The sequence below is a fragment of the Manis javanica genome, chromosome 2 (genome assembly GCF_040802235.1).
Source record: "Manis javanica isolate MJ-LG chromosome 2, MJ_LKY, whole genome shotgun sequence".
In the NCBI taxonomy this organism is placed as follows: Eukaryota; Metazoa; Chordata; class Mammalia; order Pholidota; family Manidae; genus Manis; species Manis javanica.
The window spans coordinates 183684361-183702342 of NC_133157.1; the positions used below are offsets into that span (position 1 = coordinate 183684361).

The 17982-nt window shown below is 33.1% G+C and overlaps 1 protein-coding gene across 15 annotated transcripts in view; it reads left to right on the forward strand.

Moving 5' to 3' along the window:
* The window catches only part of VPS13B (vacuolar protein sorting 13 homolog B), an 861603-nt gene that overhangs the window by 51672 nt on the left and 791949 nt on the right, over nt 1-17982 (forward strand). For all 15 annotated transcript variants that reach the window (XR_012128333.1, XR_012128334.1, XR_012128335.1 and 12 more), the window contains 2 exons: nt 6606-6773; nt 11885-12066. Coding sequence is in view for 12 of the 15 variants with exons in the window: in XM_073229878.1 (XP_073085979.1) it covers nt 6606-6773; nt 11885-12066 (350 nt within the window). In the remaining 3 variants the exon portion in view is untranslated. The remainder of the gene's footprint in view (nt 1-6605; nt 6774-11884; nt 12067-17982) is intronic.

Below are 17982 nucleotides of genomic sequence, written 5' to 3' on the forward strand. Positions count from 1 at the left end.
GTGTTCTCTGAAGTGTATATAGCCTTTGGCTTTTATTGAAGATCATTTAAAAACGTCCTTTATGGCTGTTTCTGCATTTGCTTTAAAATGGCTTTCAAGAGTATTGTCCTTTAATTTATTCATGGTCTTTGAATTAACTGGTATGTTTTTCCTTATTAAATAGTCATTCATCAAAAAGAATTCCTACTTGTTTACTAGGAATCTCAGAGATAAATTTTGTGTTCCATTTGCATAGCTTCCTTTTTCTTGTTTTTGTCATATAATTATCTCTTCCATACTCTCACTCAGAATATATACATATATATATGTATGCATGCATATGGTTTAATAGAAATATTCAGAGTACAGATAAACTAAAAACTATGTTGTCCACTGGATCTGAAGTTATGACTTAGTCATCTTTGATCTTCATCATCTAACATAGAGGTTGGCAAATATTTTCTGTAAACGGCCAGTTATTAAGTATTTTAGGCTTTGCAAGCCATGTATTTTCTGTTGCAGCTGTTCCACTCTTTTGATGTAGCATGAAATCAGCAATAAATGATAAGTAAACATGTACATGGCTGTGTTCCAGTAAAACTTTATTTACAAAAACATGATATAGACCTCATCTTGCCAGCCCCAATCTAATACAATGTCTGGTTCGTAATAGGCATTTATGTATTTATTGCACTGCACAAAAATTGAGCTGTACAAAGATCACTGTTTTCAGACTTTAATAATCAGAGTTATAGAGTCATTGAAATATGGAATAAGAAGCTACTTTAGATTTTCTGTTCTAGCAGTCTAGCTTTTTTTGGGACATAGACCCTTGAAAATCAGTTGTAAAGGTTATAGACTCACAATGCACATTCAAAATTTGCATGTAACTTCAGGGTGTTCACATACCCTCTGAAGTCCATCTGTAGACTCCAACTAAGCCTCTGTTCTAGCCCACATTTTGTGGATAGAAAATGGAAACTCAGATATTTAGATGTACATGAGAGCTATTATTAAATTAGTAGGCATTTACTAAAAATTTTGTTTTCTGCAGAAAATAATATGAGATGGAAGAATAATTGTGCATGTTTAAATGCTTGCTATTTGGGCTGCTAAGGCTTGATTTTCTGAAAATTCTCTTGAAGGGATTTTAATAGTAGTTGTAGAATATATCAGATAATTTAAGAATATTTGTGTATATCAACTGTTCAAAGACCCTGAGCCCAAAATGGCAGTGCATTATAGAAGATAGCATTATCATTTCCTATTTACCTGTGGGAAGTGCACATGAATTTAAATCTTATCTAATCACTGTCTCTTTCTAGAACTGTTGAGAGTAGAGAAGACCTCATTGCAAATAAAAAAGAATTGTATAGCTTATTTCATATCTATTTTTGTGCTTTTATTATTTTAATATCTTCCATTAACATTTTCTGGAAAAGCCATTTTTTAAATAACTGGCAAATTGTATTAGTTAGGTGCACATGTTAACCTCTACTTTCAGTGAGTTGACACAGCAAAGTGTTACGTTTTCTTTATGTACCAGTCCAAAGACTAGGTTCTAGCTGAAGCTCAGGCTCCTTTTTCCTTGAGGCTCTGCTCTGAATCTGTTGCTTTTAACCTTTGCAAGAGGAGAGCCTGGAGAAGACCTGTCTACTTCTTAATACCTCCAGGCTGGACACGATACATTTCTTCTGCCCAAATTTCATTGTGGAATACTATTTGCATGGACATTATGTATGTCTTAAAAGTCATGTATCAGTAACAATTCTACATTTTCAAGGGAAAACACAAAATATTGATGATAGCTAGCTATTTCTGCCACGCAGATGTTCTTTCTCATTTATATATTGAACCTTTAAAAGTTGGATATGCCTCAAACTGATTTTGTCAATAGTTTTAAAGATATCTAATGTTTATACTTTATTACAGAGAAGGTTAAAATTGGAAAGCTTTTATTTTATTCTAATTAGATTAAATTTTAAAGCATTGCTTAGTGAAGGCAGACTGTTCAATTCCCTAAATCTTTTTTGCTGTATAAATGAGAATATGCTAGAGCAGCTCATTGTACGCTACCCTTCCTCTCAAAGAATTAATTGCTTAGTATAGGAGACTTTGTGAACCACTAACTGCAGTGCAAAGCCAAAGCAAAGAGGATCTCTAAGGAAGTACAAGTAATATTTTTAGGGTACTAAAAGGAAGGAGTGTTTAAGTCCAGGCTTCCAAAACACACAGGTAAAATAGAGAAGCAATAAGAGATTGAAAATGAAAGGGTGGGAAATGACATAACAGACAAATATGATCCAAAAATAAATCTGTATTTATGGCATAAAAATCAGGCAAAATGAAACTTAAGGCAAAAGCATTAACTGAGATACATAATAGATAATAAATTATAATAAAAGGTACAGTTCTACAAAAAAAATACATGATTACTGTGTGCTTAACAACTTACTTTTGAAATGTGATAGATCAGGCAGAAAAATCCCAAAACTGGATCTTTGAATATGAAAATTAAAAAGGTTGGTTTGGTAGATACATGAAAACCTCTGTCCCCGGCAGATAAGATGTACATTTTTTTTGTGCACACACTGGTTATCTACAGACATTGAAAAAGACTTGGTCAAAAAGAAGTCTTGACAAGTTTCAAAAAGTCATTATAATAAATACCATCCTTTCTGGCCATGATACAATTAAATTAGAATGTAGTTACTGATACATTTAAATTAACCTTTACCATTTAATTTTTTGTTTTATCTCTGTAAGCTCAGATTTTCATTCTTCTATTTCCAGTCTCATGCTGATCATTTACTTTTCAGATTCCTGAAATAGTTGCTCCATATATTCTTTACAGGTTTTATGGCTGCATTCAGTGGAAAAGACAGAGTGGAATGCACTTTATCTTACCCCAAACTGGCACCTGTTAACCTGTTGCACAACTTTCAGATCTTTTTCAGTATGGTGTACATACACATACACACAGACATTTTCTTTTGTAACTTGAATTTTTTACTTCATATTAGGAACATGTTTGTAGGACATTAACATTTTTCACATTGTTATTTCAATCACTGGCATGTATTACATTTTATAATTCTATAGTTTATTCCCTTTTTGTTTTGACATTTAGGTTATTTTTCATTTTGTAAAATGCTTTAACAAATATACTGGTGGGTAAATATGCAGGCACGCTTGTTTATTTTCTTAGGAGAAATTCTTACCAATTTATAGAATCAAAATTTATGAGTAATTTTAAGGTTTTTGTATGTATGGCCAAATTACCCTGTGAAAAAATAATATTTTCTTCCAACCACATTTTTTTGTCCACTGCTGTTTTTTATTATTAAAAAATATTTATTTGGAACTCCTGTAGATGGAAAATGCTGTCATTTATTTCATTGCTACTTGGGATTACCATTTTTTAATATTTTATTCTCTTCACTATGTAGGAAAGCTGATTTTTACATTTTGTTAGCTGATGAGTATTCACTTGAGTCTTTTGCAACTTCTGAACTGCATCTTTTGCATTTTCTATATAAAAAATACATTCATTCTTTGTGTAATGATAATTTGGTTTTCCTTGTCTGTACTTATTTCTCTTTTTTACCTTTATTTAGTTGTTTAGAATTTCTGTGACATCTTAAATAATACTGATAGTGAGTATCCTCAACTCAAAGCTATTTCTTTTTTAGTTCCTACAGTAACTCCCCTGTTATCTTATAATTACCAAGTCTGATAGATGCTTTTTTAATTCATGTTTTATTGATCCTGTCTACTATATTCACATTAAAGAATCTTATTCATCCCTTAACCTTTTAAAAGCGTTTTACTTTGAAATAATTTGAATGTTCCAAAAAAGGCAAGAATCATTATGAGGAACTTATTTTCCCTAAGTTGCCTATATGATGCTGCATAACTCCCAAATAAATTTTACACCAAAAACTTGATCAAGACATTTTTAGGTACTGTAACCAAGTCATCAACCATGGAATTTCTGATTTTGAGCAACTTGGCTTCCCAGTGACCATATTAAGATAAATTGATTTCAGATGTTGTTTCTTTGTATCCAGAATTATTTGATACATGCCATTAATTTAAGAATGGCAGAGAAATAGATATAATTTTTGCCCTCTAGGACTTCATAGTTTAACAGACAAGGTAAGTACACATGAACACACTCAAGTCGCTGTAGAAACATAAGCCTAAGAAAAGTGGTAAAGACAGTCTCCTTAGTGTTGATATAGCGGGGACCATTAGAGAAGAGGATATAGGGAAGAGGACATTCATACGTGGCCTGAATGAGAAGGTAGAATAGACAAAAAACGATTCTAAACAGAAGGAAGAATATGAATTCATGAAGTCAATGACAATTCATAGTGTTTTATCTGCTCCTCTGGGCATAGAAGTATGTGTTTGGAGGAATGGGATTTGTGGGTTGGAGAGTGTTGGATATTGATGGTAATTTCTGGGAAGATAACTAGGTTGTTGTTTTACAGCCACTTACTAGGATGGTTCTTAGCTCCAGAGTGACCTTGAATTTTCAAATGTGGAATGGATCTTGATTACTCTTGTCATTTGAACAGACTTCCAGGGAATATCTATGAGAGCTTTTGGATCTGCTGTTTGATACTCTTCTGTAGCTCATGTAGTTATTAGTTATTAGATCACTTAGTATTAATTTAGTTATTATGAGGGATTAAAGAGATGATGTGTTATTGAGTTCATCAGTTAGTCACTGTTACTTTAGGGTTGCATTTTTAATAAGGGAACATCAACAGTCTTCTATAGAAGTAGTTTTTCTTTTGAGATGTTCTTTCACTTCGGTAAAACAGTTGGCTTATACTTTTGAGATGAGTGGCTTATCTCAATTTGTCAGTTTTACAATGAGATACTGAAGGAAAATATTAAAAAATACTTGAAAAATCCATCAGTAGTGTTATGTCAGTAAAAGTATTTATAGTTATATGTTTCTATGACTCCCAATCTATCTTTGAGAGTTTTTGTTGTGAAGATAATGGAAGCCCAAGAGCTCTTAAGAGATTTTATGAATTCCTTATTGATGACACATTTTTCAAAAATAGGACAAACAATATTAGTTACATTTCTAGACTACTTAGAAACAGGATGTTAATTTTTGTTTTTATTGTTAACATCTGTGTTGAGTAGCATAAGGGAATATACATTCTAAGGTTGAAAATTTTGATATTTAAAATTTCTTTTGGAAGCTTAATTTGTTAGGCATTCAACTATTTACACTTACTAATCATAATCTCGTACAAGAGTATTTGTTGCCATAAGTTTATGATATTTCGTATGTTAATTTCTAGCATATGATAATTGGCACTCTAAAAGTTGCTGATAGTTTTTGTATATGACAAAAATTTGAACTTAGTAATTTACATTTCTTTTCTTTTTTATCTATTGGGAATGAATAAGGAGTTAGTCTTTGCAAACATGTTATGGTTGAATATTTAAATACACTTTCTCCCAGCAGGCTTTGGTGTAGATGTTAATAATGTCAGTTGCTGACAGAAGTTGATTCTGTTTTGTCCAGTAAAGAACACAAGATTATTATGTTATGAAATAGCTAAAAATTTAATTAGCTTTTAAATAGGTTTTATAGTGGAAACTACATTTGAATAAAGTGAAGTTTTTAATCTTGTATGTCTTTTTAATGCTCCTTATATTTGTATTTTCAGTTAAATTCCTGAATAATATATCTATACAAGTATATATAGTGTGAGAAACTTCCACACTAGCATGAAAGTAAAGGAACCCTTTTGTAGATTTTGGGCAAACTTTGGGATAAGAGAATGTTCACTGGTTCTGTGGTTTTGAATTTTTTTTTTTTTTTTGAGAGGGCATCTCTCATATGTGGTTTTGAATTTTTAAAAAATTATTTCAGTTTCTCTTTTATTTCCCTGTGTTCTCATTAAGCATTCTCTTTCCTTCTATACATTTCTTTTTTCTTCATTGTGTTCTTTTTTTCTCCTTCTTTCTTTAATTCTCTCTGTATTTTCTTCCTCATTCATACTCTCTCCCCATCCTGTTTCAATATTGTATATTAGTAAGTGGAAATAGTTGAAACCATTATGATGGTCATGTTTATCCTTTCTTTCTTCTTCCAGGCCTAACTTTGAAATATTTTTATGGCTATTAAAGTAGGAAGACAAGATGGCAGCTGGTTCAAAAAGAAAAAAGAAGCTTAAATAATCTATTCTTCTTCTACTGTATTATATAATCAGCATATAGTAACATTGTTTGATTTGGCAAAATGTTTATAAAATAAGCAGAAACCATACAGAATACTTTTGTAGTATAGGATTATTATAGGCATCTAGTTTTATGTTATTCAAAAGGTATGATCTCTGTGATTTCTCTTAGTATATGAGTACTTCACTATATAGAACTTCTCAGTAATGATTTTTGTTGGTCTGGATTTGCTACTTATTAGCTGTGTCATTCTGGCAAGCCTGTTTTTGCCTGTCTGATTGTTAAGTTTCCTCTTTGCAAAATATGCTAAATGATACTCAACTTTCACATACATTAAGATCATTGACACTTAAAGAATAATTATTGATAAGGCATGTGACTGATTTAATCCTTTTTTTCTCCCTCTTTTATAGGTTATGTGCAAAGTCTGATTAGACGAGTTGTAAATAATGTAAATATTGTTATAAATAATCTCATACTGAAATATGTTGAAGATGATATTGTTCTTTCAGTCAATATTACTTCTGCAGAATGCTATACAGTAGGTGAATTATGGGATCGTGCATTCATGGATATTTCTGGTGAGTTTCAAGGATAGTATAGATTTTTTTCACTATTGAAACAGTTGTCTTGGATTTTAAACCTTTTTGGGCCAACTGGCTCTTTGATAAATCTTTATACCTACAGCCTGGAAAAATGCACATATGTAACATTTATCATTAATTGCAGGAGGTTCATAAACCCTCAGATTAAAAAACCCTTGTTCTTTAGTATCCTTAATCTTTATTCTTTCTTAAGTATCACATGCTTGTTTCAAAAGTGATACATAATGTTTTACGATACTGTGGGTTGTAATAATAAAAATTAAATAATTTTAAAATAAATAATTTAGTTAAAAATTTTAATGTTTTTGAAGGAGAAAAGGGATCATATTGATTTTGCATAACTCAGTAATGGTAAAACAATGTATCTGACCGACTTATATTTTAGGTTTGTATATTCTAGTGCATATTAGGGACTTCTGGATAGTCCTGAAGCCCTCTTGAAATAACTACCACTTATTACCATTTTATTTACTATGTTCTATATGTTAGACACTGTAAGCATTGAAAAGAGAGCTACAAAAGAAATAGACACTGCTTCTTACTTTTGTCAGAGATGTTAAATAAGTACTCATATTTTCTGTTACATGCTCTTATAGGTTAATGAGTAGATATTTTTGGAAAATATAGTAAGGAGATTATTGTGAGCACCTTTTGTTTGTGACTTGCCATGCTACATTATTTGTTAAAAGTGCTTGCACTAAAGTTAGACTACCTGAGAGTTTGAATCCTAGCTTTCCCACTTGGTAGAGATGTATGACGTCAGGTCAGTTACTCTAATGTACTGTTTCTCAGTTTCCTCATTTGTAAAATGGGTATAAAATAGGATCCTCCTTATAGAGTTATTAAGTTAATTAATGCACTGAAGGGAATACAAAAATGTCCTATCATAGTCATTGTTCAGAAAATGAGCTGCTGTAATTATTCTTTGTATTCTTTTTCTCAAATTCTCATAACTCCAGAAGATGATATCCTTTCTTGTTCATTTAGTCATATATTTATGTATTTATCTTAAGTCATACTTAAAGGAAAGCAAAATGAAGTTGGGTCTCAGGGCTCCTTAACTTGCCTAGTTAAGGCATACCACTAGGAATCAGCAGAGGTAGTACACAGGTACATTTTTGTGTTGTCCAAGTTTCAGCCATCACATTCTAAAAAATGAAGAATAATCCTGATCTCACAACTCTGTGATGCATAAATAAGAGTCTATGCAAAGGCTGAAGCATTGTTTCTGAGACATTTTTGTTTTTTTGTAAAGTATAGTTTATATTCAAATTAGTTTCAGGTGTATAACTTAGTGATGCAATCATTACATACATTACAGATGCTCACTATGATAAGTGCAGTTACTATCTGCCACCCTACAAAGTTATCACAGTGTTATTGACTATATTCCCTATAGCTGTACTTTTCATCCTCTTGACTTACTTATTTTATAACTGAAAGTTTGTACCTTTTTATCTACCTCATCTGCTTTACCTGTCTCCTATCCCTCCTTCCTCTGGCAGCCACCAGTTTATTCCATTTATTTATGACTTTATTTCTGTTTTGTTTGTTCATTTGCTTTATTTTTTAGATTCTACATATATGTGAAATCATATGGTATTTGTCTTTCTCTGTCTGACTTCACTTAGCATAATACCCTCTAGGTACATCCATGTTGTGGCAACTTTTTTATGGCTGAGTAATATTCCATTGCATGTATTTACTACATCTTCCATTCATCTCTTGATGGATGCTTAGGTTGCTCCCATACCTTGGCTATTGTAAATAATGCTGCAATAAACATAGGGGTGCCTATATCTTTAGAGCTAGTGAATGTTTTCTTTGGGTATATACCCAGAAATTTAATTACTGCATTGTGTGGTATTCAAAAATTTTTTTAGCAACTTCCATACTGCTTTCCATAGTGGCTAAACCAGTTTACAACCCACCAACAATGCACAGGGGTCCCCCTTCTGTCTACATCCTCACCAGATGCCTCCTTCTCATCCTGTGTGGAAAGAAATACTTGATAAAAAGGTCAGAAGAAGAAGTTATGAAAAATAGGTAGAAAATGGAACTGGATAATGCAGGATTGAATAAAGGAGTTGACATTTTAGAGGAAGAAATTTCATGTAGAGTTTTAATATAGGAGTAAAGAAAATATTTCAAAAAATATGGGATGTAACAATGAGTTAGAAAGAATCTTAGACTGAAGGTTAGGGGATCTTTGTTTGAATCTTCCTTCCATCATCACTAGCCTTGGGTGAGTCATTTGTAAGTATGGATTATCATTAGTGCCAACCTGCCAATGTATCATGTATTTATGAGAATCAAATATGATACCACAAGAAAATTCATTATGATGGTGGTGATAATGACAGTTGAATAGCATCTTCCATTTATTGAATGCTTGTGAACTGCTGGGCCTGGATGCTGTGCCTTTTACATCATCTTGTAATTCTTTATCTTTCTGAGTTAGATGTTACTATTTCCCCTTTTATTAATTTTTAATGCAACATTTGATATTTAAAAAGGGTGTTATGTAACAAATATTCGTTACAAGACAATTTAAGGATCACCTAACCTCTGGGTAACTCCCACTAACATGCATTTCCCTATCCCATCCTTTTGCTTCATCCTAGAATTAATTGTTGTATGAAATTTTATTCAGTTTTGCTTAAAAAAAAAGTGATATAAAAAGAAATGAAGTTCTGATATATTCTATAGCATGGATGGACCGTGAAAACATTATGCTAAATGAAAAAATCCAGACAGCAGATGTATATTGTATGATTCCATATATATGAACAATGCAGAATAGGGATATCTATACCCATAGAAAGTAGACTAGTTGATTGCTTAGGGATTGGGGAGTGGGGATGGCAAAGAGAGGATTTGATATCTAGAGGGTACAGAGTTTCTTTTTTGAGGTGATGCAAAAGTTTCAAGATGGATTGTAGTGGTGTTCTACAACAATGTCAGTATGTTAAATGCTGCTCTGTTGTACACTTTAAATTTGTTAATTTTATATTATGTGAATTTTAGTTTAATTAAAGTTTTATCAGGTGTGAATATATACATAAAGTATTTAGTTATACATATTTTTGAGCTTTGTAAAAATAGTGTTCTTTACGTTGACAATTTGAGGTTGGAGTAAAACCTCAAAGGTTTGCTGTTTTCAATCAGCATTTTGCCTTTAATAATTTTCCATATTGTTGCATGAATTTGTAGATCACTTGTTTTACTTATGAATAATATCTGTTTAAATTTGCCAAACTTAATTATCTGTTCTCTTGATAATGGGCATTTTGGATGTTTTCTGATTTTTGCAATTACAGACAGTGCTGCTATGACTGTTTTTGTTTATATCTTTTGATGGATATGTGTAAGCATGTCTTTAAGACATATGCTTAGGAGTGGGTTTGTTAGATGGGAGGATGTTCAACTGTTCACATTTCAAAATAATGCCATTTTTCAGAGTGCTTATTGGGTAGGCATTATTTTTCCCATTTTATAGATTAAATTGCAGCACATTATCAAAAGTAAAGATTCATTTTGTAAGGTTTTAAAAGACAGTTTCTGTTATATTTAGTGTTTAAAAAAAACATTTTCAAAGCTCAATACCTTCCTTTCTCAATGAATAATTTTCTAGAGTATCCTTGAAATATGACCATTGTGCTCTTACAGCATAATAGATGAGAACATGTTCTCTGGAGTAAGATTGCCAGAGTTCAAATTACAGCTTTGCTCTTTGTAAACTTTCTAACATTAGATTATTTCCCCTTATTGTGCTTCCATTTTCACATCTTTTAAACACAGCCATATAAATATAAGAGATAATGGATGTAAAGACTTAGAATAGTATCGAATAGCAAATACTCAGTAAATTAAAATTCTAAAGAGAGCAAAAGAAGCAATTAGAGGGTTTCCTTCATTTCCAGTCTTATATTTTCTTTAATTTGTGTACATGTATATAATATCAGTAACTAAATCACATATATATGATGTAAAATTAAGTAAGGTGTGTGTAATTTTTTTCAGCTAAAACAAAGTTTATTTGCTAATAAAATTTTGCTTTTTTCACATATGTGCCTACTCTTTAATTTTTACATCTAAAAACTTAAATCCAAAAAAGGAAAAGAAAATTAAAGGTTGCATTAATCAGTGGTTGCCAGAATGTACTGAGAAATAGTGTCACAGAATGGAATAAAGCATATTTTATTGTTTTAAAGGTTCCCATGTCCATAGCGTGGGGGTAGCTGCTAACTTAAAATCACTGACCAAGGAGATTTGGACCTACTATTTGCCTAGAAATTGCTTATTAAAAATAAAAGTACTATTTGCTGAAGGTTTCACTTTCTAGTTTGACACTCTACCTGGAATTGTTTCATTCTCATTTTCTTCAAACAAATCTTTATACTCTTATTTTTTAATTTGATAATTTGTTCCTTGGTAATTCATTATTTAGAGCAGGGCTACCCACTAGAATTTTCTGTGACGGGAGTGTTTTATATCTTTAACGCCCAGTACTGTAGCCACTGTAGCCACATGTGGGTATTGAGCAATTGAAAAGGGGCTAATGCAACCAAGGATCTGAAATTTTATTTTTATATAATTTTAATTAACTCATACATAAATTTAAATAGCTGTATTCCAGTGATGACTACCGTATTGGAGAGTAGTACCAGTACACACGTTGGTGTAAGATAAATATTAAATGTTATTCAGAATATTCTTTTTAATATGGTTTCCGAAGTACTTTATTATTAAATATTTCATTACATGTAGCAAAATGTGGAAGTTTTCATAAATTTTGCTTTAAATCTGTTAGGTGTCAAGCAAATTGGTCACAAACGACTTCATTTCTCTGGCTTCTATTTGATTCTTCATCCATAAAATGAGGATTATTTTGCCTATTTTATAAGGTTGATGGAAAATTTAAGTGATATAATAAATGCGAAGTTCTTTGCACAGGTTCTGGCATTAAGAATTGAATGTTCTATTAATATTATTTCCACCATTTTTATTATTTTTACTAATAAATTGTAGTTGCCTTTTTTCTCTAACTTTCCTTTTTACTTAAAATGTTTTTCTTGTCTTTTTAGCAACTGATCTGGTGCTGAGAAAGGTTATCAATTTTTCCGACTGTACAGTTTGCCTTGATAAACGAAATGCTAGTGGTAAAATAGAATTTTACCAGGATCCTTTATTGTACAAATGTTCCTTCAGAACTCGTCTGCATTTTACATATGACAACCTAAATTCCAAGATGCCATCTGTTATTAAAGTAGGTGTTCCTTTTTCTAGTAGTAGAGTTGCATGTCTTCATTTTGTTTATTGGTTCTTTTGTGTGCTAATACAAAACAAAGAAGAAATTAATCTTATATATTCCATTAGTTTTTGTAAAGTTTTTACAAGTATTTGTTACTGTTATTTGTTATATATTTATAACTTATTGTATTATGTACTTTAGTGGAGATATTTTGGGGATAAGTTTTTTTCTCCCTGTGACTGTAGTTTCATTTTTAGTTTGCCTCGCTGTCTATTAGTGTTTTTCTCTTTAAGTAGATAAAGGTGATCATATAAAAAAGTATATTTATACCCACTCTGGACTGAATATAAATCTATATTTCAATCCTTATAATTTGTTTTGCATGATCTCATAACTATAGTTATTATCCCTTCTCTTTCTTAGATAACTTTGCTAGGCTGAATTTGCTTACCTAATATCTTAGTTTATTGATTCAGGAAATTTCAGCTTTAGAGCTATGGTTTCAAAATGCAATTACAATGTTAGAGTATGGAAATTTTTCAGGTAATGTTTTGTTCAATATGAAAATTTGTTCTCCAAGGTATTGGTATATATATTCAATGTATATAGTTAGTCTCTAAGTGTAAATCATGTACTTTATTAGGTAACAGTTTTCTAAACCTCTATCTGTATATCTACTTATCAGCCTTTAAAAAGGCATTCACACAGTGACTTGTGATATTGTTATAATATGGAATTAATTTTTATTGCTGAATTGCATGTGTTTGAGTATTAAAGTTCTATAATGGAAAAACAGGTCTTAACTGAACATGGTATTGACTACTCTGCCTGTCTGAGTACAGATGTTTAAATTATTTTTTTATATTATGTCTTTTGAAGACATATAACACTTATTATTTTACTTACCTTTACTATATATGTATATTTTTAAATTCATTTTATTATCATTAATCTACAATCACATGAAGAACATTTTGGTTACTAGACTGCCCCTTCACCAAGTCCCCACCACAAACTCCACTACAGCCAATGTCCACCAGTGCAGCAAGATGCCGCAGACTCAACTATTTGTCTTCTCTGTGCTGCACATCCCTCCCTATTCCCCGCCCACATTATACATGCTAATCGTAAGGCCCCTTTTCTTTTTCCCTGCCCTTATCCCTCCCTTCCCACCCCTCCTGCCCAGTCCCTTTCCCTTTGGTAACCGTTAGCCCATTCTTGGGTTCTGTGATTCTGCTGCTGTTTTGTTCCTTCAGTTTTTCTTTGTTTTATACTCCACATATGAGTGAAATCATTTGGTACTTGTCTTTCTCCACTGGCGTATTTCACTGAGCATAATACCCTCTAGCTCCATCCATGTTGTTGCAAATGGTAGGATTTGTTTTCTTCTTATGGCTGAATAATATTCCATTGTGTATATGTACCACTTCTTCTTTATCCATTCATCTATTGATGGACACTTAGGTTGCATCCATTTCTTGGCTGCTGTAAATAGTGCTGCAATAAACATAGGGGTGCATCTGTCTTTTTCAAACTGGGCTGCTGCATTCTTGGGGGAAATTCCTAGAAGTGGAATTCCTGGTCAAATGGTATTTCTATTTTGAGCTTTTTGAGGAACCTCCATACTGCTTTCCACAATGGCTGAACTAATTTGCATTCCCACCAGCAGTGTAGGAGGGTTACCCTTTCTCCGCAACCTTGCCAACATTTGTTGTTGTTTGTCTTTTGGATGGTGCAGATCCATACTTGTGTGAGGTGATAATCTCATTGTGGTTTTAATTTGCATTTCTCTGATGACACGCAATGTGGAGCATCTTTTCATGTGTCTGCTGGCCATCAGAATTTCTTCTTTGGAGAACTGTCTATTCAGCTCCTCTGCCCATTTCTTAATTGGATTATTTGCTTTTTGTTTGTTGATGTGCATGAGCTCTTTATATATTTTGGATGTCAAACCTTTATCGGATCTCACATTTATGAATATATTCTCCAATACTGTAGGGTACCTTTTTGTTTTATTGATGGTGTCCATTGCTGTACAGAAGCTTTTCTGCTTGATATAGTCCCACTTGTTCATTTTTACTTTTGTTTCCCTTGCCTGGGGAGATATGTTCATGAAGATGTCGCTCATGTTTATGACCAAGAGATTTTTGCTTATGTTTTTTTCTAAGAGTTTTATGGTTTCATGACTTACATTCAGGTCTTTGATCCATTTCGAATTTACTTTTGTGTGTGGGGTTAGACAGTGATCCAGTTTCATTCTCTTACATGTAGCTGTCCAGTTTTGCCAGCACAATCTGTTGAAGAGACTGTCATTTCCCCATTGTATGTCCATGGCTCCTTTATCATATGTTAATTGACCAAATATATTTGGGTCAATATCTGGGGTCTCTATTCTGTTCCACTGGTCTCTGGGTCTGTTCTTGTGCCTATACCAAACTGTCTTGATTACTGTGGCTTTGTAGTAGAGCTTGAAGTTGGGGAGTGAGATCCCCCCACTTTATTCTTTCTTCTCAGGATTGCTTTGGCTATTTGGGGTCTTTTGTGTTTCCATATGAATTTTTAAATGATTTGATCTAGTCCATTGAAGAATGTTGTTGGTAATTTGATAGGGATTGCATCCAATCTGTATATTGTATTGCTTTGGGCAGGATGGCCATTTTGACGATATTAATTCTTCCTAGCCAGGAGCATGGGATGAGTTTCCATTTGTTAGTGTCCTTTTTAATTTCTCTTAAGAGTGTCTTATAGTTTTCAGGTATAGGTCTTTCACTTCCTTGGTAAGATTATTCCTAAGTATTTTATTCTTTTTATGCAATTGTGAATGGAATTGTTTTCCTGATTTCTCTTTCTGTTAGTTCATGGTTAGTGTATAGGAAAGCCACAGATTTCTGTGTGTTAATTTTGTATCCTGCAACTTTGCTGTATTCTGATATCAGTTCTAATAGTTTTGGAGTGGAGTCTTTAGGGTTTTTTTTATGTATACTATCATGTCATCTGCAAATAGTGACAGTTTAACTTCTTCTTTACCAATCTGGATGCCTTCTATTTCTTTGTTTTGTCTGACTGCCGTGGCCAGGACCTCCAGTACTATGTTGAATAACAGTGGGGAGAGTGGGCATCCCTGTGCTGTTCCCGATCTCAGAGGAAAAGCTATCAGCTTTTCACTGTTCAGTATGATGTTTGCTGTGGGCTTCTCATATCTGGCCTTTATTACGTTGAGGTACCTGCCCTCTATGCCATTTTGTTGAGAGTTTTTATCATGAATGGATGTTGAATTTTGTCAGATGCTTTTTCAGCATCTATGGAGATGATCATGTGGTTTTTGTCCTTTTTGTTTATGTGGTGGATGATGTTGATGGATTTTCAAATGTTGTACCATCCTTGCATCCCTGGGATGAATCCCACTTGGTCATGGTGTATGATCCTTTTGATGTATTTTTGAATTCTGTTTGCTAATATTTTGTTGAGTATTTTTGCATCTACATTCATCAGGGATATTGGTCTGTAATTTTCTTTTTTGTTGGGGTCTTTCCCTTGTTTTGGTATTAGGGTGATGTCGGCTTCATAGAATGAGTTTGGGAGTATTCCCTTCTCTTCTATTTTTTGGAAAACTTTAAGGAGAATGGGTATTATATCTTCTCTGTATGTCTGATGAAATTCTGAGGTAAATCCTTCTGGCCTGGGGGTTTTCTTCTTGGGTAGTTTTTGATTACTGCTTCAATTTCTTTGCTGGTAGTTGCTTTGCTTAGATTTTGTGTTTCTTCCTTGGTCAGTCTTGGAAGGTTGTATTTTTCTAGGAAGTTGTCCATTTCTTCTAGGTTTTCCAGCTTCTTAGTATATAGGTTTTCATAGTGGTCTCTAGTAATTCTTTGTAGTTCTGTTGGGTCCATTGTGATGATTCCTTTCTTGTTTCTGATTCTGTTGATGTGTGTTGATTCTCTTTTTCTCTTAATTATTCTGGCTAGAGGCTTATCTATTTTGTTTATTTTCTCAAAGAACCAGCTCTTGTTTTCATTGATTTTTTTCTATTGTTTTATTCTTCTCAGTTTTGTTTATTTCTTCTCTGCTCTTTATTATGTCCCTCCCTCTGCTGACTTTAGGCCTCATTTGTTCTTCTTTTTCCAATTTTGATAATTGTGATGTTAGACTATTCATTTGGGTTTGTTCTTTCTTCTTTAAATATGCCTGGGTTGCTATATCCTTTCCTCTTAAGACTGCTTTCGCTGCATCCCACCAAAGTTGGGGCTTTGTATTGTTGTTGTCATTTATTTCCATATATTGCTGGATCTCCATTTTAATTTGGTCATTGATCCATTGACTATATAGAAGCATGTTGTTAGGTCTCCATGTGTTTGTGAGCCTTTTTGCTTTCTTTGTACAATTTATTTCCAGTTTTATACCTTTGTGGTCTGAAAAGTTGGTTGGTAGAATTTCAATCTTTTGGAATTTACTAAGGCTCTTTTTGTGGCCTAGTATGTGGTCTACTGTGGAGAATGTTCAATGTGCACTTGAGAAGAATGTGTATCCTGTTGCTTTTGAATGTAGAGTTCTATAGATGTCTATTAGGTCCATCTGTTTTAGTGTGCTGTTCAGTGCTTCTGTGTCCTTACTTATTTTCTGTCTGGCAGATCTGTCCTTTGGAGTAGTGAGTGGTATGTTAACGTCTCCCAAAATGAATGCATTGCATTCTATTTCCTCCTTTTATTCTGTTAGTATTTGTTTCAGATATATTGGTGCTCCTGTATTGGGTGCATATATATTTATAATGGTAATATCCTCTTCTTGGACTGAGCCCTTTATCATTGTGTAATGTCCTTCTTTATCTCTTATTAATTTATTTATTTTGAAGTCTATTTTGTCTGATACTAGTATTGCAACACCTGCTTTTTCTGTTTGCGTGCAATATCTTTCTCCATCCCTTGACTTTTAATCTGTGCATGTCTTTGGGTTTAAGGTGAGTCTCTTGTAAGCAGCATATAGATGGGTCTTGCTTTTTTATCCATTCAATTACTCTATGTCTTTTGATTGGTGCATTCTGTCCATTTACATTTAGGGTGATTATTGAAAGATACATACTTATTGCCATTGCAGGGTTTAGATTTGTGGTTACCAAAGGTTCAAGGTTAGCTTCTTTACTACCTTACTGTCTAACTTAGCTTGCTTATTGAGCTATTAAAAACACAGTCTCATGGTTATTTCTCTCCCTTCTTATTCCTCTTCTTCCATTCTTCTTATGTTGGGTGTTTTGTTCTGTGCTCTTTTTAGGAGTGTTCCCATCTGGAGGAGTCCCTCTAAGATACCCTGTAGAGGTTGTTTGTGGGAGGCAAATTCCCTCACCTTTTGCTTGTCTGGGAATTGTTTAATCCCTCCTTCATATTTAAAATGATAATCATGCTGAATACAGTATCCTTGGTTCAAGGCCCTTCTGTTTCATTATGTTAAATATATCATGCCATTCTCTTCTGGCCTGTAAGGTTTCTGTTGAGAAGTCTGATGATAGCCTGATGGGTTTTCCTTTGTAGGTGACCTTTTTTCTCTCTCTGTCTGCCTTTAATACTCTGTCCTTGTCCTTGATCTTTGTCATTTTAATTATTATGTGTCTTGGTGTTGTCCTCGTTGGGTCACATCTCTCGGGATTTCTGTGTGCCTCCATAGTCTGAGCAACTATTTCCTCTCTCAGTTTTGGGAAGTTCTCAGGAATTATTTCTTCAGATGCACTTTCTATCCCTTTTTTCTCTCTCTTGTTCTTCTGGTACCCCTGTAATGTGGATATTGTTCCTCTTGGATTGGTCTCACAGTTCTCTTAATATTGTTTCATTCCTGGAGATCCTTACATCTCTCTCTGTGTCAGCTTCTATGTGTTCCTGTTCTCTGGTTTCTATTCCATCAATGGCCTCTTGTATCTTATCCATTCTGCTTATAAATCCTTCC